We start from the raw sequence: 25,116 nt of genomic DNA, 5'->3' as shown, positions 1-25,116 counted from the left end.
TTTTTTAGGGAATGCTTAATTGCCATGTGATACACGTTGGGGGTGTATGGCAAGGTCGAGTCAGTCCCAGAAGTGAATGGGGCAGGAGACATGACCACCTGCCTGTCTTACCCAAGAAACTGCCTCACACCGCTAGTGGACATGATTTTCAGGTCCCGGGGCAAAAGAGAAGTGGTTGGGAGGTGGGTCGCTCCTCTGATGCCCCTCTCTCCTCCCGTGATGCCCCCTCTCTCATCCCCTGATGCCCCCCCTCTCTCCTCCCCTGATGCCCCCTCTCTCATCCCCCGATGCCCCCTCTCTCATCCCCTGATGCCCCCTCTCTCCTCCCCTGATGCCCCTCTTTTCTAGGAGGTCAGAATGGTTGCTGGGTAGGAGGGGATCGCAGGGTTCTACAGCCCTAAAAGCCCCGATAATGTGTATGGAAATTGCCTAAAATATTTTTTTTATTTTTTATATATATTTAACCTTTACCAAAGTTTTTCATCTTATTTTTTCCACCCCAGTTTATGTTGCTGTTCAGTTACTAGATTTGTATTGTCTGCATTAAATTGCGCCCACTATGGGGTGAGATATTTTGACCCAATTAAAGCCACTTGTAAAAGGTAGCTTTTTATCTTTTTCTTTGGAATATAGCAATAAATGGTAAAAGCATTGATTATTACTTATGAATTATGCTAATGACGGGGTGCTCTGACCCCATTAAAACGTTACTTTTAATTTATGTTAAAAATGTTTTCTGGGTTTTTTTTGTGTTTCAGCCAAGCCGTTTGGCAGTGGACAGTATCTGGATATTTACGGCATAACGAGGGACCAGGCCGGTTACTACGAGTGCTCTGCGGAAAACTCTGTGTCCTTTCCTGACGTAAAGAAAGTTAGCGTCACCGTCAACTGTAAGTATCCATATTTCTCAAAACAGTACTCCCAGCATCCTCAGCCATCATCTGGAAGTTGTAGTCCAACAGCAACCAAAAGATGCACGTTCTATGTTTTGCTTCAATGCAGAATTTGCCAGATTTTCATGGAAATCTCTAAGTAATTAAAGAGGAAGTCCCATGACACAAAAATATATTTTTCCTCTTGAGCAGAACCCCCAGCGCTGTATACAGTAATATAACACCGAGCGCTGTATACAGTAATATAACCCCCAGCGCTGTATACAGTAATATAACCCCCAGTGCTGTATACAGTAATATAACCCCCAGCGCTGTATACAGTAATATAACCCCCAGCGCTGTATACAGTAATATAACCCCCAGCGCTGTATACAGTAATATAACCCCCCAGTGCTGTATACAGTAATATAACCCCCCAGCACTGTATACAGTAATATAACCTCCAGCGCTGTATACAGTAATATAACCCCCCAGTGCTGTATACAGTAATATAACCCCCAGTGCTGTATACAGTAATATAACCCCCAGCGCTGTATACAGTAATATAACCCCCAGCGCTGTATACAGTAATATAACCCCCCAGCGCTGTATACAGTAATATAACCCCCAGTGCTGTATACAGTAATATAACCCCCAGCGCTGTATACAGTAATATAACCCCCCAGCGCTGTATACAGTAATATAACCCCCAGCGCTGTATACAGTAATATAACCCCCCAGCGCTGTATACAGTAATATAACCCCCAGCGCTGTATACAGTAATATAACCCCCCAGCGCTGTATACAGTAATATAACCCCCAACGCTGTATACAGTAATATAACCCCCCAGCGCTGTATACAGTAATATAACCCCCAGCGCTGTATACAGTAATATAACCCCCAGCGCTGTATACAGTAATATAACCCCCAGCGCTGTATACAGTAATATAACCCCCCAGCGCTGTATACAGTAATATAACCCCCAGCGCTGTATACAGTAATATAACCCCCCAGCGCTGTATACAGTAATATAACCCCCAACGCTGTATACAGTAATATAACCCCCCAGTGCTGTATACAGTAATATAACCCCCAGTGCTGTATACAGTAATATAACCCCCAGCGCTGTATACAGTAATATAACCCCCCAGCGCTGTATACAGTAATATAACCCCCAGCGCTGTATACAGTAATATAACCCCCCAGCGCTGTATACAGTAATATAACCCCCAGCGCTGTATACAGTAATATAACCCCCCAGCGCTGTATACAGTAATATAACCCCCAACGCTGTATACAGTAATATAACCCCCCAGCGCTGTATACAGTAATATAACCCCCAGCGCTATATGCATTAATGTCGGTTGGAGACAAAAACCTGGTTTTATCTCAATTTCCCCAATAAACGCCCTTTATCTGTAGACCTGGAGCCGCCGTTGCTGTCAGTCATGTGATATTTTGGGTGACTTTCCCGGCTCAAACACCACACTAAGCTGATGCTTTATGGCGATGCTAATGAAGTCCGTTCCTCCATAGACTTTCATTAGTCATAGAGTCCAGCTGGGTGATTAAGACTGAGCCATTCTATTGTCTCTCACAGGCAGTATGATAAGGAGTCGGGGTGTTTAGTAGATCGGGGATCAGATAACAGAGCGAGAATCATACAAACGGCTGATATGCAGCTGCCTGAAAACTTTATATTATGGGGCAAAAACTACAACTGGGGTAAAAATAAAAAATTTTGAAAACGTACTCTTTATATAATGCTAGTGATAAAACCAGCTTGGTGGGAATTTTCCTTTGAGGATTTTCTATCGTCTATAAATATATTGTGTTGCGGGGCAGAATCTCTGAAGGTGCTGTTTCTTTGCAATGTACATTATCACGCGATGCCACCATTGTAGCTGATCATGTGATGTCTGAGTCCCGCCCCCTGCTTCCAATCATCAGTCTGCTGATTGCTTTACTGCAGTGCTGGGAAAGCTCTTGTTATGGTTTTGTGACTGTAAACCTACTTTAGCTCGTCAGACTAAAAAAAAAAAGCTATTATGGACTTTCATGAAAGCTTACATTTTTAAAATTAAAAACATGCATCATCTCACAGGCGGCCGGTGACTGTTACCAGCAGAAATAAGGTGAACACTACACAAAGAATAACGCTGATATTATTATCAACTTATCACAAGTATATTGTATTTTATATTAAATATTTTATATATCATAGCTAGGTAGGTATGTTGAAGGCCAGAGCAATGCTGCTGGCGTATAGAAAGGGCCGGTTCTACTAAACGTCACAGTCTGGGGGCTAAACTCCTTCTGAGATCCCCGGAGGCCATAGAAAGCCCTCAAGAGTCAGCAGCCGCCACTCTCCAGTGCTGTCCAACTGCTCCACAGTTTGCGTTATAATAAAATAACCACATAGTTACATTGTTACCCAAAATGATACAATGTTGAAAATAATGATTGGTTGATCCCTTGAAGGATCAAAAAAGAATGATTCTGATCTCTTGATTAGCAGGCGAATTCAACATCTTTACTGCCCTTTCTGCAATACAAAAAAATAATAATAATAATAATAATAAAAGTCACGAGAACTCAATGTGCTTCTTTCCTCGGAATTTCAAACATTCATCTCTGCGCTCGATTGCAGCTAAGAGTTTCCTAAAACCCGACGTTCTTCACCCGATCTGTATCCAGAACTTTTGCATCTTTTGGGTATTTTTCCATCCCAAAATGCCTTGAATTGTACATTATGTAAGTTAACGCGGTTTACAGAAAGTTCTATATATCAGAGGAGATAAAGCAGATACGACGTTCAGAATGTAATCTCATTTTATTTTACCGTCATAAATTGCATTAGCTGTTCCATTACGCTTTATTAGGCAAACGCTGATTTATGGGATATAATTTGTGTATTCTTTACTTTTTTTTTTTTTATTATAAAGCAGCTTGAGTTTAAGATGAAAATGTTTCCCATATTTCACATCGAGGAGTGATCTGTAGTTATGTTACGAATACAGAGCCTCGGTAAATGGTACACAACAAAAAAAACCTGCAATCACTAAATCTGAGAATCCGGAGGAGGCCTCACGCTGAGAACTTAACGTTTCTACGTCTTAAAGGACGGATATTTTTCTTTTTTTAATAACTCTTTTTTAATTAAATTAAAAAAGTGCAACACGGCACCAAAGGCGGAATATTTTACTGTAATTATTCCCTCGGTCGTATCACGCGATGATTAATTACTCGTCTGCTGGCCATCACGTAGCACCGGTGATATTTTTTTAACATTTTTTTCTGAAGAATGTGTTACTTTTACCAAAATCCTACTTCCTGACGCGAGGACATAGATGAGAATGTAACACGACGTGCAGATCCACCGACATGTGAGATATTGAGGTCACAACGCCTTCCAGCCACGTTCTGCAGATAGAACGCCAATGGACCGACGTTCTGCCGCCCAGGCGCTGGGTGTGTAGAGAGGAAAGACTGAGGGGTCTCGATATATCCGGTGTGGGGGAGAGAAGAGAGAGGAGATGGGAGATAAAGCAATTTAACAAAGGACAGGAGGGAAAAATGTTACAAAAAGAGCCTAGAATGGAATAGAAGAAAGTTTTTGTTTACTGAGAGGGTGGTAGATAAGTGGAACAGCCTTCCAGCAGAAGTGGTAGAGGGTAATACAGCGAGGGGATTAAACACGCATGGGACAGACATACGGCTCCTGAATCTAAGACGAGACCAACGACTGATTAAGGTTCGAGTCTTTACAGCAGGAGAAACGGGCGACCAGACGGGGCCAAAGGGGGCCGATCTGCCGGCGGGTTCTATGATGTTCCTTTCGCACATTCTTAGTGGGTGGATTATTAGCATTGCGCATGCACAGTTGCCAATAATCTTGATTACTAGCCAGGGCAGCAGGACAGGTCTGGATGTTCTTGCACATTTAGGACTGTTAAATAAAAATGTTACAGTGAGCCATATGATTGGTGACGGGTCCGGTAAAGGATCATGGGAGTTGTAGTTCAGCAGCACTTGGTTCAAGCCATCTGCTGGCTCTTTAAGGGGGCAGGTAGTCGCTATCAGCCCCGATAACAACCGCAGGGGTAAAAAAAAGCTAAGAAAAAACCGGTAGCCAGCAGCTGTTTATATGCATTAGTAACCTCTGAGTATATCTTATCGATTTCTCAGACAAGCTTCCCTAAGAGGAAGAATGAGGGATTCGCGCAAGCAGGATTTGTAAGTGACTTCATTAACAAGACTGATAGCATTGTCCCGAGAGACGCGGCGAAAGCGGAGGAGAGCGCAGCGCCGAGAGCACTGGTTTGTAAACATTGCTTCTTAAATACGACGCAGGCAGTAGAGGGGGGCTGAGTGTCTCGATCGGGTCCTTACGCAAGGTTTCTCCTGATTAGTTGATGTTGTTGTAAATATGCGTCGCTTTATTACAGGTATGACATCATTATTTTACAGACTGTCTAAATTCTCAGACCCGAGACCCCCAAATAATAACCATTAAGATCTATCATCTCGTAGAGATTTGTTGGAAGCCAAATGGTTCTAATAATAACGGTCATTATGGAAACCGTGACTTGTCAGAAGGTAACAATATTCTGAAAGTCACCTGTATTCATGCAGGGATTCCAGCTGTGATATAGCAGGGAGAAAAGCACCAATCAGGATGCTCAGATATCTTTAAATCAGAGGAGACTCCAGTTTATGTGACCTTGAGGATCTGCCCACTCACCCCGAGACCCCGAGACTGGGGTAAAAACCCTGAGACTCAGGAGCAAACGCTGATAATTGCCTAATTTATTTATCACAGTTTAGAAAACAAAAAACTTATTATTCAGCCCTTTTATCTCCAGTCATCTGCTGACACAGAAAATATATTTACTCCGATATATAATATCAGTTATTGAGTCATAGTTACAATTTAACTGAAAAATACAATCGTTTGATACATTTGGGTCCAAAAGTGTGAAATCGTATTTTTTTTTTAAATGTTATTAGCTTTATATCACTCTGCATCGTCAATTACACCAGGAAAATGACAAACGGTACTTTATTTTAGTTGAAATATAAATGTATACAATCCTAACTTGCTATTCCCAGGATCTGCAGGATTAGCCCCCCCCATTGCTAAATCGCTGATTGTTGCTGATTGGTTCAGGCAGCCTTTGTAAGGATTTGGGGGAGAAGGGAGAGATTACGTACACTAATGATGGTGCAGTAGCCTCTAACCTTTAAGCTAAAGAACTTTAACACAATTACTTAGACTTGAGTAATTCGCTGAAAGCTGCCAAAAGACTTAAAACGACTCAAATATCCATCGTATCCATCATAACCTTCACACCCCCCCCATATACATTCTTATTTTTTTTTACACTTAATGAAGTAATAATATGAAAATTTGACAATCGCACTTCCTAATGATCATTATTTTAGCTCTCGGGTCCCAACTTAATGGCAGCGGAGGCTGGGATTGGGTTCGATCGGTTTTTAATGTATTCGTAGAGTTCTTTTGCATAATATTCTTTTGCCAGCGCATTTAATATATGTTAATATTCATAAAGTGGCTCTAAATCTCCCCGTTGAACTCCTCGTGGTTTAGCGGATGAAATGTATATCTCACAATCACGCTTTTTATTGCCTGACAAGCAACGCTCTAGCGTCTCAGAGAGCGGCACTTGCGGGCCAATGTGGAGGATCATTAGTGGCATCCCAGTAACTGTCTCTCTGTCTTAAATAATATAGGATTTCTAAAATATCAATTATTTCTCCGCTTTTGTCCCTTAAATGGAATTAAAGTGCACTGGAGCTGAAACCCCATCCATACGCTGCCATATATAATTAACGTAAGATACGAGAGAGCGGGGGAGGGGGGGGACGAGTGGGATAAGACGACGCGGGTCTTTAAATATATCCTTGAATTTCCACCTCAACAAACATCAGGCTCTTATTACCGTTGGAAGACGTCCAGGAACGGTAAATGTTCTGTTAAATGGTATATTTATTATTAACATAAAATGGAGAAAAATCACAATCAGCTTTTTAAAGGAATATCGCGGTTAAAATATTCATGGCGCCCTTAAAAAAAAAACCATTGGGAGCGTTTCCAGGACTTTCAAAGAGCGTCCTTCTCAAAAGTGCTGCTCGTTTCCCCAAATCGGGGGAAAGCATTTTATCCTCCGTGGCTAAACAGAAAATGTCGTTAAAGTAACCTTGTATCTCGACTTAACTTCTATCTATATGAACTTTTTTAATATCTTATATTTTATAGTGTTACATATTCTATGCACAGGTTTATTTAGCACAAATGTGTTACAAACCCAGCCTGATGTTTAGATTATGGGAGCAGTCGTTTTAACTTCCTGTTTCAGAATCTGCAGGGTTATTCCACCCCTGGGTAAGTCACATATGAAGGAGCTGTCTGGACCAATGACATATTTATTTATTGTTTTATATAGCGCCATCAAATTCCGTAGCGCTGTACAATGGGTAGACAGGACATGACAAGTAGTATGTAATATAACAATATGACGTACAGAAACAACAGGTGAGGAGGGCCCTGCTCAAAGGAGCTTACAATCTAGAGGGTTATAAACACGAGCTTCAGAATCTTCATTCCAGCTCAGCATTTACGAAATGAACAGAGGCAATTTTTTTATGTATTAGAAAATAGAAAAGCACTATTATTATTATTATTATTATTATTATATGTTTTATATTATGGGAGCAGTCGTTTTAACTTCCTGTTTTAGAATCCGCATGGTTATTCTTCCCCTGGGTAATTCACACACGGAGGAGCTGTCTGAACCAACGAAATATCACCACGAGCTTCAGAATCTCCATTCCATTTCAGGTTTTACAAAATGAACAGAGGCAAATTTTTATGTATTAGAAAATAGAAACGCACTATTATTATTATTATTATTATTACTATATGTTTATATTATGCGAGCAGTCGTTTTAACTTCCTGTTCTCGGGATCTGCGCCGTTATTCCACCCCGTAAAGTTATCGCTTCCCTTTGGTGCAGCGTATGTATGAGTAAGTCAGATGTGGAGAGTTCCAGAATCCCCATTCCAGCTCAGGACTTACAAAAAGAATGTTATGTATTAGAAACGCGCTATATATATATATATATATAAAGTGAGCAGTCGTCTTAACTTCCTGCTCTCTGGATTTACTTATCACCCCCCCTGTAGTTGGGTAAGTCAGATATGGAGGCGCTGGCTGAAGCGACGCATTTAGAGTCTCAGAATCCCCGTTCCAGCTCAGGATTTAGGAAAAGAGCAGAGGAGAACGCGTTCATCTGGCAGAGTTCCTGTAATCTTCAGGAAGATTTGGAGCTGCAAATCACGCCACCTGCTCGGCTTCGCCTTAAGTTCTAAACACTTGGCAAAAGTGACGCCGCTGCGGCACAGAGAATATGCACCGGGAATACGAATGGAGAAGCGGGTGAATCGACTTTAACAATCTAAGCAAATCTTCGCGCCCGAGAGCCAAGAGGACAGTTAACATGTTACACGGACGAATAAGCAACATGAAATGAGTTGTGAAAATGCTGGATGAGAGAATTGATTAAATGTATCATCCCGCTCGGTGTAGCAGCAGAAAGCAAATACCAGCACACGCCACATTAGGCTTTTGTAAATAAAACCGCTGCGCGGACCGATCCGGGGACCCTTTTTTGAATAGGAATATTTGTCATTAAAATGTAACAATGGGTTAATGACCCAGAGGCGCCGATGTGACCGGCGCACGTCCTGGGTGGATTCGGCTTCAGGCGACGGGTAACTGGGGAGCTCCTCCATCTGCCGGGACGCTGCAGCTGCTATAACCCAGCTGTGGCACGGCTTAAGGTGATGGGGGTTCGTGTAATCAAGCTTCTCGTGCAGTTGTGCAAACAGCTTGATGGATTAAACTTTCCCCACTCATTACCGACAGTCACTTATGGTGGCAGCGCATAAAATAATGGCTGGAGCGTGACGGGCAGGCGTTCTGCGTCATGGATATGACCGGCCGCTCGTCATTAGGAGGCCGCCTCGTCATCGCCGGTCCGGCCCTGGTTGTGAGAGTGGGAATCCGTAGAGGTAGAGATTTCCCGTAGAATATGAGAATTTGTTACGGTCGTTTTTATGGCAAACGGAAATCTTATTTGATGAAACGTAGAATTTAGCTCTGGAATTTTGGAGACAGCTTGGTGAAGGGACCTGGTAGTGAAGCGGTGAGAAAAGTCAGTGGGATCCGGGCTGTCTAGGAAAAAAGCGACAGCAATGCAGCTCTATACATCTCTGGCGAGACCGTGTTTGGAATATCGGGTCCATTCCTGGAGGCTATGGCTTTGGAAAGAAAGCAGGGCCACTAAAATGGCACGTGGTTTTACTAAGAAAAGGGGGAAGGCTCGGGTTAATGCGAGAAAACATTACTCTATGAAAAAGGGCAGTAGACACCTGGGGTGGACTTCCTAAGAGGAATTAAAGCAACCTTGGGATGTGCATATAGCTGAATCCTCAATAATTAATGAGCGAAAAGCCATTCGAAAGGGGGCAGCTTTTCTGCCGTAACTATGAGGATCCAGACAAAAATCCATAGTTCTGTAAATTGGTTTGAGGATTAAAACGGACGGATTTTACTGCCACCAGTGTGATTAAATTTGCTGCCTAAATTCAGTCCGGCTGCGGCTGTTCTTTGAAGATCTGCGGCGTAGAATTTCACGTTAATAGACCCCAAAAAAAAAAAAAAAAGACAAGAACCTAGAAATAGCCACAATGCGTTATCAGGACCGCGGACAGCTCCCTGCGTTACCGTATCAACAGCCGGGGCCGGTTATCTGGCTATCGATTCATTATACTGCTTCTTAGTGAGAAAACTGCCTCCTTCTTCCCTGTAGACAATAACTCCCATCATCCTCAGCCTGGGAGTTGAAGAGCCAAAAAAAAGTCAGAGGATGGAAGGTGGCCGAGAAGCAGGGGTTCCGAGGAAAATATTCTCCCATTATTATTTTTTAAAATGTGGAAATAAAACATAAAACTTTAATAAAAAAAATAAAAAAAATCAGAAGAAAAGTAAGTTGTTTCAGCCAAAAAAAAAAAAAAAAATCAAGGTGAGCCGTCATTTACGGATGATTCCCATTACCAGATCCATTCTACAGATGCCAAGCCAAATATTTACTTGTGGTTGTCATAGGCAGAAATTGTGGAGTAATAAAAGTGATGCACGGCGCCAGCTGTTGGGAAAGTACTCGAGTCACACACATTGTTTGCAAAAAGGTCATAAATTTCCCGCTTGTATTAAGTCAGACGGAGTCCCAGGACTGCCGGAGCATCTTGCGACTGTCAGAACGGATTCGCTTTCCGTGCACTTTTCACCTGCGACTGGGAAGAGCTATAAATTGCTACAGTTATTCTTTTAATCTGCAAAGTGAGGCTCCATAAAATCCCTGAAATGAAAGCAGAAGCTTCGAAATATATTAAGGAAAAAAAAAAGAGGGTTTCAGAGCCGAAGCGCGCATGGCTACCGGGGAACGTTCAGGGCCGGACCGGGGATTTAGATCAGCCCTGACTCTTTAGGTCCAACGGCCGATAAATGGCATATGGCAACCGACTGCCGGATACGTTGGGTCGCACACTCTGTTCTTACACTTGCCCAGTATGGCTGAGTGTAAGGGTAAGTGGGCCACCTTCTGGCACTGGTCCGCTAGGCGTTTGCCAGGTGGCCTGAGTATGATGACAAGAAGCACACAGAGTTTTGCGGTTTGACACCGGGTCCGGTTACCCTGGTATTCAGGTGAAAGGGGGTTATTCCTCCCCTGTCTTATTTCTCCACCACCTAGGAATTCGGATTCAATAAACTTGTCCTTGTGGACGAAAACATTTTTCAATTTTTCCATTTAATTTTTTTGGACCATTTATGTTCGATCAACAAATTGGGTTTCCACCCTTTTTGTTCGGACAAGATTCGGAAGACTTTTTTAATTTAGAAAATAAATTAGTTTTCACTCACTCTCACCCACTCTCACTCACTCTCACTCACTCTCACATGTCCTCTCATGCTTATGTCAACATTTACCTACCCTCCCTGTGTCTCCGCTTCTCTTTCACTCCTTCTCTGGTGGTCTGCTGGTCCCGGCTCTCTGCTCCCGGCCTGGCGTAGAAGTGTTGCGGAATTACTACGCGAGGACAGGATAATGCCGACGGATCTGCGAGAAAGATAAGCGTTTCAGGCCTGGTGTAGTGAGTGCGAGTGAGTGCGAGTGAGTGCGAGTGAGTGCGAGTGAGTGCGAGTGAGTGCGAGTGAGTGCGAGTGAGTGCGAGTGAGTGCGAGTGAGTGCGAGTGAGTAAGAGCGTTGTTTTTGACAACTGCCAAATATATATTTTTTTACTTGCAGTGAGGTGTCTTCATCCAATGACTTTGGGCAGCATTTACTCGTTGGGATAATCTACTAAAGGAGCAGCTCCTACACGTCACTTTTCATTATTATATCCCCCGGCAAGAAGAGCTGAGCTGGCCCTCACTTCAATACTGATTGAAGTATGCATTATACAGGGCCAGCCAAGTTATTCTTGAAGCAGAAGCTCACTTGGGTTGGACCTTCATAATGTATAGTGAAGTCAAGGATCTGCCCCTTTTGTAGGTAAACCTCTCTGACTTGATCCTTTCTATGTTCTCTCTATGGGTTTTCTGGGCAGCTTCTTTTGTGGAATATGTTTCGGTTATAAGGGATAAATGCTGGTTGTGGGTATCGGTCCGGGCAGCTGTATCTCTAAATTCTGGAGAGCTACTGTATCCTTTGGTTAATCCCGATCCTTGACTAGATGATCCAGTGTGGAGCTGGAGAATAATCTACTGTTTCTAGGGAATTGTCTACAAGTGGATGTGCCGGGGGCTAAATCCCGCCAAAAATATAAAGGTCTTAACGAACAACTAATGAAATTTATTACGCTTTGGACAATAGGACCGCCTGCTCTGACATTACCAATACTTTTTTTTCACGAGCATCCGACGATACCTTCAGGGTAACGATTTTCAATTAATTGTTCTGTGGAAACATCGCGCAAAGGTGAATATTTGGTATAAATGTCATTTGGGCGAAGGTGTCGCGGTCTGCCCACAGGAAGCGAGACTCTTTGGGAAGGTCACTTTGTCACGGTGACAGGTTTTTTAATACGACCTTCCCAAAGGCTGCCAGTTTACAGTTTGTTTAGGTCTGCTGTCAGCGCGAGCCGTGACACCAGCCACAAAGGACCGAGGAAAGATAAATAATAGGAGGGGAACCGGGCAGCCGGTGGGGACATCGTTCACTCAGACATAAGGATAATAAATTTCATATTTTTTTTTTTATGGGGTCATGGTGTTGTAGAAACATGAAGAAGACAGATATACTTTAGGTAATCCAAGGAGCACCAGCCCTGCCTGAGATAATCGAGTCTCGGGAATCACAGAAACAGAGAATGTGCCGGCAGATCGGCCCCATTCGGCCCCCGTCTAGTCTGCCCGTCTTTACTGCTGTAAACACTCAAACCTTAATCAGTCCTTGGTCTCGTCTTAGGTTTAGGACATGCTCTTTCTGGGTAGATTTGTGGAAAAAGAGAAGACGAGGTCATGGACCGGCCGTGGTCCCCAAAACTCTCGGTGATATCTGACCAGAAACCTCTAACTCAGAGAATTCCCAGGATTCAGTTCTAGGTTTTGCTGCCCATGGAGGGCCGTACTAAACCATGAGACAACAAACCGGAATTCTGATACATGAGATAACCAAAGGGGATTAGGAACAAAGTGCAGATGTGTTACAAAGCAGTAGAAGGGTTGCAGACCCAACTGGAACCAATGCTGGTCTTCGTTAGGGTCCAATAAATACACAGCCAGGGCCATGATGATCAATACAATGTGTGAATCATTACATAGATTTGAACTGATTCTACTTATTTTTTATACATATTTTTTTTTCCTTTCCACTCGTACACAAAAGCCATTTTGGTTTTGTTTTTTAATCAAATTTTATTAGTTCCACTTATTTTTCCCAACTTACCTAAATACTTAAATTATTATGTCTTACTCTTGTATCCATATTAAATAAACGTAGCCCTGTTTTACAATAATGTACATTTCCGTTGCGCCCTCTTACTTGTTCCCTCTGCACTGGCTGCCTGCCATTTTTTGACATCACAGAGACGTTTGTTTGAAGGTTTATTAGTTTAAAGGGCACTGAGAGTGGTTGTAGGCGGTCTGACTGCTGTGATGTAATACATAGAGGAGGGTTTGGAATGACAGGACTCTATTGCTAAGCAGCTGTAGGATATCAATAAACCTTTTAAGGTGGTGTTTAAGTGTCAGGGAATATTGAGGAGAAAATAAAATGGCAGATAGTTTTCTTTTACTTGTATTTACACAATCCCGCACTTATCTTGGGATGGATTGTTGTCTCCATTACTAAGATCAGCTCCTATGGGTCGTATCACTTGTCCGGTGATTCGGAAAAGGCAAAAAGAAAGGCTTAGAATTCTGCTTTCACTTTTAACTCAGAATTCTTTCCCAAAACAGACAGACGTATCAAATGTATTCAATCCTGCACAGAATATACCTAATGACATCACCGGTGTGACATCGCGCCGTTACAGTCTAAAAATGACTCCGGAAGAACAGCGCACGTTCCGCTGAGTCTGTAAGGCTTTCTTTTAAAGCCGCGAGAAGTAAAAGCTCACCGCGGACTCGTAATGCGACGGTCATCGGGAATTACCATCTGCTCCGTGTGGGAAAATTTAAACAAAATCCCGAGCAAAAGAGATAACGTAATCTGTACGAGGAGAATGTTTCCCAACAAATGTAACGCCGCGCACATGATTGATGTTAAGTTATCGCTCTGACTTCTTGAATGCTTAATGCGCGCGTGTAAAAGGTTAGGCTGGTTAGAACATTTCATGCGTTGGCTGATTCCACGGGGATCAAACAATTCCTTCCCCTTATATCTCCAGCAACTTGCAGCATTTTTAATCCGTCCGCCGTGTGTTTCGTCCAACGTTTGCAATTCTGAAATATGCAATCGGAATAAAAAACCTGCAACACATTCTGGATAATGATCTGGAATGAATGGGGATGCTTTCCTACCTACACTGATTTAACTATACATTATACAGGTGCCGGGTCACTGATTTATCTATACATCATACAGGAGCCGTGTCACTGATTTATCTATATATTATACAGGGGCCGGTCACTGATTTATCTATACATTATACAGGGGCCGGTCACTGATTTATCTATACATTATACAGGGGGCCGGTCACTGATTTATCTATACATTATACAGGGGGCCGGTCACTGATTTATCTATACATTATACAGGGGGCCGGTCACTGATTTATCTATACATCATACAGGAGCCGTGTCACTGATTTATCTATATATTATACAGGGGCCGGTCACTGATTTATCTATACATTATACAGGGGCCGGTCACTGATTTATCTATACATTATACAGGGGGCCGGTCACTGATTTATCTATACATTATACAGGGGGCCGGTCACTGATTTATCTATACATTATACAGGGGGCCGGCTCACTGATTTATCTATACATTATACAGGGGCCGGTCACTGATTTATCTATACATTATACAGGGGGCCGGCTCACTGATTTATCTATACATTATACAGGGGGCCGGTCGCTGATTTATCTATACATTATACAGGGGCCGGTCACTGATTTATCTATACGTTATACAGGTGCCGGCTCACTGATTTAACTATACATTATACAGGGGCCGGCTCTTTGATTTATCTATACATTATACAGGGGCCGGCTCATTGATTTAACTATACATTATACAGGGGCCAGGTCACTGATTTATCTATACATTATACAGGGGCCGGGTCTTTGATTTATCTATACATTATACAGGGGCCGGCTCATTGATTTAACTATACATTATACAGGGGTCCGGCTTACTGATTTATCTATACATTATACAGGGGCCGGGTCACTGATTTAACTATACATTATACAGGGGCCGGGTCACTGATTTATCTATACATTATACAGGGGCCGGTCACTGATTTATCTATACATTATACAGGGGCCGGTTACTGATTTATCTATACATTATACAGGGGCCGGTCACTGATTTATCTATACATTATACAGGGGTCCGGCTTACTGATTTAACTATACATTATACAGGGGCCGGGTCACTGATTTAACTATACATTATACAGGGGCCGGGTCACTGATTTAACTATACATTATACAGGGGGCCGGTCACTGATTTATCTATAGATTATACAGGGGCCGGTCACTGATTTAACTATACATTATACAGGGGCCAGCTCATTGATTTATCTATACATTATACAGGGGCTGGCTCATTGATTTAAATATACATTATACAGGGGCCGGGTCACTGATTTAACTATACATTATACAGGGGCCATCTCGCTGATCTATATGATCTATAAAAATAGCATCTCTTTATTAAGTATGTATGTTAAGTAAATAAACCTTAGCTGCCCTGTAATTTTATTCTTGCCCTCAGGGTTTAGTCACCTAAACAGCACAGAAACCTTTTATGGAGCTTTTTATTCCGTTTCTATGGCAACACCCTATCACTGCCTGTTTTTATGTCACATGATAATTAAGAGCCCCCGGCAAAAAATTACATGATAATAGAAATATTTCTGGGAAGGGTTTGGGCATTCATGTTCTTAACGCTGCATTTCATTATAAAAGTTTTACATTCAGTAGAGCCAGTGGAACAGCAGCTTTAAGTCATGGCCAGAATTTATTGTTCGGGTTTTTTTTTGTTCCAGAAGTTAAAATAGAATAAAAGTTTAAATCAAACAACCACAATCAAGTAAACCTCATTTGTTTTCCATCACATATTAAAAATGCTGATATATCTTTGAGTCGGGCCTAAAACCATCAGTCTGTATTAACTTCCACATAATTATCGATCTTAAAAAATACAGAAATCCATCAATTGCTTATTATCTGGACAGAAAATTAAATAGACTGGCCGGGCTAATATACCTCATGGTAATTGATTAGACATGCCTGCAAGGCCATAAAAAGGAGAACAGATTAACCGGGCTAATATACTTCTCGGTAATGGATTAGACATGCCTGCAAGGCCATAAAAAAGGAGAACAGATTAACTGGGCCAATATACTTTACGGTAATTGATTAGACATGCCTGAAAGGCTATATAACCAAGCCCAAAGCGTCCGCCATGTTGTTTTTTTGCTTTTACCCCTTATCAATATAGATCATAATTGGAATTTCCCATCCCGATAAATAAGGTTTTATGGTGCCACCATCTGTGCCCAGAAACAAGCATTACTAATAAACACTAACGATAATGAAGGAGTTTGTATATAATGAAAACTCTGCATTAGAACACTTTGATTTGTATTTTCTAGGGACCCTTCCAAGAAATTATTCTGTGATTGTCAACTGTTTTCAGGGTACGCGTTATTGTCATGTGACGCAAAAGCAGGTTCTGATAGGTTGTTGCTAAGCTTTTCCAGAGTTTCAGTGTCGATTTAATGGGATTAAACAATAAAGCAACATTTTTTCAATGTTTATTTGTGTAACATGCTAGAGAATGCAATATTTTGGGCAAATGGCACATTTTTTATGAAAAAAAGAGGCTTGGACTGGGATTTAGTACCCCAAGGAAGTGTCTTGACGTGCAATGGCTGATGGCACCTCCAGGGCAGTTTAGAGGAGCTTAAGTGCCTACTTTCTTCTACACCTATGTTGTGTAGGGCCGGCATTTTTATCCAGCAGCTAACCACGCACTCCAGCACCCAATCTCCTGGCATTTGCCCGGTGTGCCAGAGGGCCAGTCTGGGCCTGGTCATGTGGTATATGTAACATCATGTTGTGCCCTACAATATATTCTTGGCCAACTGAACGGGACAGTCTTGACCAAATGTTTTGCTCCGCGCATGTACAGTGCCTATTTTACAGCCAAGCCTTATTTGGATTTATAGTGACCAGGCCACCCGGGACATAATTTGATGCCAATCAAGGAAAGTAGAGGAACCTGCAGTAAACTGTTTTTTTTTTTTTTTTTTAACATTAATTGTGTTTTATTTGTATTAATGTGTTAAAAATAGTTGGGGGTAAGAAAAGAGAAGCCGTTTGTGCATAAGTGATCAAGAGCCTTAAGCTCCTTAATCTGGCCCTTCTGAGTTTGTCAGTATTTGTAAGAAACACATCGCTTTGGGTTACCAAAAAACTCAATATGTAAAAAGATCTAAAAAAAACCCCAAAAAGCACAAAAGCAACAGGCATATGAGAGAAAAGCAGTGCGTGTCCTCTCTATGGTTGTCTAAAATGCCCTCTCAACAAAGTATTGCTGTCTCATAGAGCGCTCTTTTAACTGTTCTAGGACGTCTTATGAAAAACGCTTTATCCAGGGTCGGCTTTCTATGCAAACTACGAGACATTCATTCAAAATCTGTTTCAATCGTTAATTCCCCTGCTCAGAGGGAACACAAGTCAACGCTGTGTCCTTCCTCCTCCCGCACCTTGTGCCTCGAAAGGATCATAAAAGAATAAAAAGAAAAGTATATAAAACAAGAGAAAAAAAAATGGATCCATATCACAGCTACAAAAATATTAGAAAAAGAACAAATTATTGCCGGTGTCTGGAAACTACCATGGATACGACAGATAAAACCGGCATATGATAAATCCCATTCACGGCTTTTGTCACAATGTTGGCTGCAAGGTAGAATCTCTGTTATTAAAGAGCTGATTTATGGAAGTTTTTAGTGTTTGCATGAATCAGGCTGCGCTTCTCTGCCCGACTGAATAGCTTTTTTTCTCTTTTTTTTTTCTTTTTTTTTTCTTTCTTTCTTCCCTTTCTCTGCAGCGGATTTGTGTTTGATTTGTATTACTAATCCTCCCAGGCTCCGAGTCTCCCCATCAAAAAAATGTTATGTTTTACTAACAAAAATAAATACAAAATATCAGTCAATGCAGAGTTGATATACTGTGCAGGGCCTGAATCCAGAATGACTTTTTTTATTTTTTTTGTTTTGTTTTGGTCCTTCTGTTTTTCAGACAATTCATTTTATTTACCGCTGTTTTGGTTCGAACGAAATTCGGGGGGTTTCTTATTCAGAAACGAAATTCGTTCTCACTCTCAATGTCTCCAATGTTCTTTGACAAAGGCTTCGTCTCCTCCTCCAAAGCTCCGCTTCTCCATCTCCTGCTCCACTTCTCATCTTCACCTTCTCCGCTGCTCTGTCTGCATTCTTCACTCCGCTACCAAGTACTTCCGCAAGAGGGTGGAGCCTATGGGGACAACCTCTCTCCTGATTGGATGCATGGGAGAGAGGTTACCCCCATGGTGTGCGCGGAGGCTCCGTCGTGTTGCAAAAGTACTTGGAAAAAGGCAAGAACAGTGGAGAAGTGGAGCAGGAGAAGCGGAACTGCAGAAAGGGAGAAGTGAAGACACTAAAGCGATTGTTGGAGAGGGGAGGGTGAGAATGAGTGAGGGAGAGAGTGAAAGCGACCAAGTGTGAGAGAGAGAAAGTGAGGAAAACAAAGCAGATTTCAAATGAAAACTCTGAGCTTTGGAGTTTGTTTTGTTTTCTATCGTTTGGGCTCCTTCCTAGTTTTCAGACATTTGTACAAATTAACAAATTTAACATTTGTTACAATTACTATCATACAGGTGTTTTCATTTATAAATGTTACATGAGAGCGGTGAGAATATTTCTTTTCACAAAGATTGAATCCAGTTAACATATCTTGCAGAAAAAAAAATTTCTCTGAAGATATTTAAAGATGGAGTTCCATCTAGTCTGCTGAATTTAACAGGATTGGAATTATTTTTGGTCAGAAACCTTTTTTTTCTTACAGTCTTCATATCTTCATATACAGCCATATCATAAAAATACTCATCATATAAGCTGTACAAATCCCAAAAACCTGGTAGCCGGGCTTCCCTTAGGCTGGACCAAGTGGGGATCACATCCTCGGCTCCACACCTCCGTTACTTACTGCGACTCTCACTCATGGTCTCTGCATTGCTGAGGGAAGCGGAGAGCTAACATATGACATCATTCCTCAGCGATGCCCCTTCCTAAGAAACCTCCTTACGTTCCATAGTCAGTAATATGCTTCCCAGCAGAGGTGGTAGAGGGTAATACAGCGAGGGTATTAAACATGCACGGGATAGACATACGGCTCCTGAATCTAAGACGAGACCAATGACTGATTAAGGTTTGAGTCTTTACAGCAAGAAAGAAATTTAAGAGAAATTTTTTGGGGGGACAGGTAAGGTGGCCTTCCCGGTTCCCACCTGCCGTCGGAATGATGTGAATTGTAGGTATTGTAGGTAACGGTTTACCATTGAGATCCACAACCGAGAAAGTTTAACAGCACGTTAAATGTTTAAAGTTGATTGTAAGAGTCAAGGTTCCTCGGAGACGTGACATTTATGAGAAAGAGGCTTCAGTCGGCGTAGAGGAAGTTATTAGATATGCTTCAGCGGCTTCAAACTGCATTGATCAAGACTCTGGAAAAAAAGACACTTCACAGAAAATCCACAGAACTGTTTACTGAAAATTCATTTTATGCTGTGAAGCCGAGAACGACTCGAGACGAGTATGTAATCTGCAAAAAAAAAAGAGCGGCGGGTTTGGGGACAGAAAATAAAAGAACAGCCTTAGAAAATATGACAATAAATGATACAGCTACATAGTGAGATAATGTTTCCTTTGGTTTATTTCTATAGTGAATGCCTTGGGAATGTCATGTGTCAGTCCGATATTACTGGGAATTCTGGGAATTCATGTTATGGAAATGAAAAGTTTAGAGAGCTCTGGACAGAAACGTAGATTTTACATATAAATAAAAAGCTAATCTGGTGCAAAGCTTTAAAAATGCCCTTATCGCCATAGCAACTGATGGAACGTTCCCGCACACTGGTCCATTCCATCGGTTGCTTATGGTGATAAGAACACTTTGAAAACATTGCATCGGAATTGCACTTTCCAAATAATCTCCATAGAGTTCTAACAGAAATTGATGGCTGATATGAAGAGGTTAGCTTGACTAATTTTCCCATTTATTTTACATTCTGTTCTATTTTATACGATACACAGAGCTAGGAAACGGTGAATTTCACCCAGAATTTCGATATATATGAGTTTCACCCAGCGTTATTTCCCCAGGGCTCCCGGTTAGAGTCTTTAATCTCTGGTATTCCACTCTTCATACCAACACACTGCCTTCTCTCATCTACCGCCCGCAGACTTTCTCCCCTTCTAACCTGGATGCACAGGCATTTGTTTCAATAAAAGATCTACAGGAACAGTGGCCGGCTCTATGGAGAACTGGTATCCTTTCCAACAGCAGAAGCCGACATGGCTGTCTCCTCACTGACAGATACAATGTAACAGCTCACCGGGAGCAGCCCATACAATGTAACAGCTCGCCGGGAGCAGCCGATACAATGGAACAGCTCACCGGGAGCAGCCAATACAATGTAACAGCTCATTGGGAGCAGGCGATAGAATGTAACAGCACGCAATACATGTGTGTGTTTATTTAACCTCTTTGGTAGTGAGGTGCAAATCATTGTGAGTATGATAGCATATTGTAAAAAAATTGCCAAATTGGTGGGTTGGTTTTTGGGTGATGGCACCATGGGCTCCATGTGGGGGCCTGGGATGCTGATAGTTGGGGGAGGACTGGCACAGGTAATACCAAGTGGCCCCATCGGCTCCTTGTGTGCCCCGCCGGTAACACATATGTGCACATGAATACTTATACTTATACACACTCTAACACATACACACTGATGCTAACACTCTCACACACACTTACACATTCATGCTAACACACACATACAGTACATACTCACACCCACTCTCATATTCATGCTAACACATACTCCTTTTCACACACACACTTATACATTCATGCTTACACACAAAACGCACCCACTCTCACTCTAGCATACATAGATACGTACTCACTCCCTCCCTGACCCTCTCAGTCTCTCACTGACTCCGTCCCTCACCCCTTACCTTACAAGTGGCTGCAGTTTTCTTTCTGAAAAGCCTTTTAATGGGGGGGTCACATAGCATCGCATTACATGACCACGCTGTATTCCAGCCTCTCCAGGCTGGTGCAAAATTTGTTTCCAATTGCCCCCATGCCAGCCCACCCCTGGCTGATATTAATATGCTGTTTTAAGAACTTTTTTTTCTTTGGTTTGAAGTTGGTGACCCTGAGTGACATCTGGTCGGCCAAGCCTGCAAAGTGTCCAAAAATGACCCTACAGAGTCTTTGGCCAAACCCTTACCATCAGCATATCTGCCCCAAATGTGATGGCCTTGTCTTGATATGGAGAACCCACAGCACACAGTGACTGCGTTATATGTGGTGTAATGACTGTAAAATGGGTCACTGTGTCTAAAATGGTTTGGATGTAGGTTACTAAGTAATCCCCTCCCCCATCTTAAATGCAGGACATATGTAATACAATTCACTTACTCTGCGTGTGTATTGACATGACCTCAATCATATGAACGTATCCGGAGAAAGGTCTCTGGACTCCTGAAATAGCTGAGAGCTTAATGTTCTTGTAAAAAAAAAATATATATATATCTACAGTATATATAAACCCGCGTGTGAATGGAAACATTCTAAATATTATTCGGTGCCACAAATGAGCCACGTCAGTTAACGGGACACAAACATGAAATTAGGCTGCGTGTTAAAAAAACCTTTTCTAGTAACGAAGGTGTCGGCGCTCCCATAGGAAAGGCTATGAGAAGGCCGCCCGAACGCCGTCTTCAGGGGCTTTTCTAAGGATTATGGTTCTTCTAATTAATAAATAATTAGCCAATTAACCTTTTTGCATCACTAAGCACTATTTTGTCTGTAGCCTTCAGAACGAGATATACGAGACCTGTTGATTTTGTGGGTTTATCGACTTTGTGTCTGAGGTGCATGTATATTGTTCTACCGAGATCCATCGCACACGCGTGTTATTGAAGCCCCTGGGCTCTTCCTAATCCATTGATTGATTGGTTTGATTGACTTTGCCGGAGTTTTTTTTTGCCTCTATTCCCCTAGCGAGAGTAGTTTGCAGCCTGAATGTTCTAATGTCTACTTACATCTTGCCGTTTCCTTATTATCCCCCACTGTTTCAATTCACAGCAAGCGCTTGAAAAGTTAGTGTTCTAGAAACAGAAATTTATACTCAAATAATCTATAAAAGTTTCTCTAGCGTAGGATTTCTTCCAGCTGTGACATCTCCTTTACTTCCGCTCAACTAATCCATTCAATACCACGGCAAAGGTAATAAAGACGATTGCAGTTTTATTTGTCAGGATCGGAGCTAAAACTGGGTCTCGTGATTTTGCTAAGTTGACTTTTTTTTCTTTTGAATGCGCAAATATTTGCTCAACTCTTTAACGACAGAATATGTTTCTGTTGAATATTTGGCGGAAAAAAAAGAAAAAAAATAATAATAATAATAGAAAAATAATGCATTTCGATAACAAAAAATACCGTTTATGATGTTCCTTAATGGTCAGAATTTCAAATTTTATGAAGATTTCTTGTATTTCTTCATTGTGTGTTAATGAGTTAATGTTTGGGGTTAATGAGTTCCAAGAGCAGATGTATAGCGGATATTTATTCCTCAAAGAAACAATTTCTCCTCTGCTTGTGTTTTCGGTAATTTGTGGCGATTCTTGCAGCTACAACTTCTTTTTTGCTTCCGTTTCCTACCATTTGGGGCTCCCGTGGTCAACTTCACTTAGTGATGGCGCTTAATGCTGAAAAAACATTATCCTGCGGAAAAAAATGCCAACATTTGTTCTGCGGATGGCAGTGAGGCTCCAGCTCTTTGTAACTTGGTGATTAAGACTGAGCCATTCTATTGTTCCCCACAGGCAGTATGATAAGGAGTCGGGGTGTTTAGTAGATCGGGGGTCAGATAACAGAGCGAGAATCATACAAACGGCTGATATGCAGCTGCCTGAAAACTTTATATTATGGGGCAAAAACTACAAACTGGGGTAAAAAAGAAAACAGCGCAAGAGACTTTCATTAGTCAGAGTATCCAGCTTGGTGATTAAGACTGAGCAATTCCTTTGTTTGACACAAAAATAGTATGTTAAGGACTTGCAGAAATAAAGGCTAAATGCGTGTATAAAGTTAATATGCAAATTTTTATTATGTGAAGTAGTAGGAAAAAAATACTTTTTAAAACTGTTTTTAAAGTGATACTAATAATAAAAAGTAGTAGTTTCCTTTAGGTTACTCATCAAAATTAAACTATTTGATGGGAAGTTGGAAACTTTATTAAATGGGGAATTATGAGCCAAGCAAACTAGCACCCAGTTCCCGTTTCTCGTCCTTTTATATATATATAAAAAAAAAATCTATAATTCTTTATAGAAACATTTTTTCTGCATTGTTTTGCCGGTTTTTGCGTTCTCTTGGAAATGTGACAAAAGATTTGTTTATTCGCCTTATTATATCAGAACAAGTAAGTATAATTTGTCTCACTGTCTGCCTCGTTCCTTGCATTTTTTCACGGTTTTTGATTGTTTTTTATGGCATGTTTCTCTTAATAAACAACCCAAGCCTCGTTCTCTGCAGTGGTTTTAGAAATAGTGTTTTTGGTGCACAATTCATCATCCTTGACAAGTAAACAAAGAGAAATTTTCCTTTTGGCCAAATATGTGGCAATAGCGCATGACAGATGACAAGTGATAACAGCGGGACCACAGTAAAACGCGATGTGAAGACTCTCGCCAAACACTTGGCCCAAAGACCTCCGGACATTAATGGGCTGATTTACTGCTGATAGCGCGAACTTGGGATTGCTATTTTCGGAGTGTTACCTGCGCAGTGCTCTACCGGCTCTCAGAAACAAATGTTCTAAGGTGAATTCCCTACAATGGAAAGATAGAGTTTAGCAATAATGGGAGACCTAGAATCATCCGGCCCCCGTCTAGTCGCTCGTTTCTCCTGCTGTAAAGACTCAAACCTTAATCAGTCGTCGGTCTCGTCTTAGATTCAGGAGCCGTATGTCTATCCCATGCATGTTTAATCCCCTCACTGTATTACCCTCTACCACCTCTGCTGGGAGGCTGTTCCACTTATCTATCACCCTTACATTCCATCATCTAAACCTTCCTTCCATTTCATCTCAGCCTCTGACCCTCTAGTTTTAGATGTTGCCTCTTCTTCTAACATCTCTGCTCATTTGAAATGAACTTCCCTCCTGTACTTAAACGTTTTAATCACATCCCCTCTGTTTCTTCTCTCCTCCAAGTCGTACATATGGAGACCCTCTAGTCTTTCCTGACTTTCCTCGGCTCAGCAATGGCTAACGAGAGAGTTTTGTGGATTATTACCCTGATCGGTGCAGAAAATATAACCAACAGTGGAATATAATAGTGTAGATCAGCGGGTGTATATATATATATATATATCGCGTGTGGATGCAGATACGCTGATACCTGTACTTGCTTTATCTTTAAAGCTATAGTCGGGTGCACTGACCTCTAGTGGTGATAAAGAGGAATTAACGTCACCAACCCCCACCTAGAACCCATCCATGCAGTTGCAAAAATTAGCAAAAAGTTTTTAAAAATTCCTACATGGGATACTGCAGAAACCTGGTAATCCCACCTGATGACATCATAATGTAGGGGATACAAAAAAGGGTGCAAAATTTGCCACAAAAATGCTTTCTTTCACTGGATTTTTTGGGGGGAGGCAGAAAGTAGAATTTGAAAAAAGAATTTTTTGAACATCGCTATTAATAAATAGAAGTTAAATGATAAATTCTATACTATGAGGAGTCACTTTAAGTCTGTTTCATGGAAGTGGTTGCGGGAGAAGGTTGGGAAAGAGTCAGTGAGATCGCGAAAACACGAACTTCAAATGAAAACTCAGAGCTTTCGCCTTCATTTTCATTTTTTGCGGGGGGGGCTCCCTCCTTCTGAATTAACAAATTTAAGAAAATTCATAAAAATTTTAATCCCTACGAATCGAAATGCCCAAGTCTAGTAAATAAAGCAAACACTCGTGTAACTATTATGTATTATCTGAAACAGGATAAGATTATTTCACTTCCCTCGATGTTGCAAAGAAAAAGTATGTATTTTTTATTTATTTTTTTTCTGATGAAGTTAAATCCTTCTTAGTGACTTGGAGTAACACTGCGCTGGATATGACTCCATTAACATAGAAT

The 25,116-nt window shown here is 41.5% G+C and overlaps 1 protein-coding gene across 2 annotated transcripts in view; it reads left to right on the top strand.

The window, feature by feature from the left end:
* NEGR1 (neuronal growth regulator 1) overlaps nt 1–25,116 on the top strand; it is a 203,090-nt gene that overhangs the window by 111,534 nt on the left and 66,440 nt on the right. For both annotated transcript variants that reach the window (XM_053468797.1, XM_053468798.1), the window contains exon 4: nt 759–890. In XM_053468797.1, the coding sequence (XP_053324772.1) occupies nt 759–890 (132 nt within the window). The remainder of the gene's footprint in view (nt 1–758; nt 891–25,116) is intronic.

Source organism: Spea bombifrons, chromosome 6 (genome assembly GCF_027358695.1).
Source record: "Spea bombifrons isolate aSpeBom1 chromosome 6, aSpeBom1.2.pri, whole genome shotgun sequence".
Lineage (NCBI taxonomy): Eukaryota > Metazoa > Chordata > Amphibia > Anura > Pelobatidae > Spea > Spea bombifrons.
This window is presented reverse-complemented; position numbering and strand designations above follow the sequence as displayed.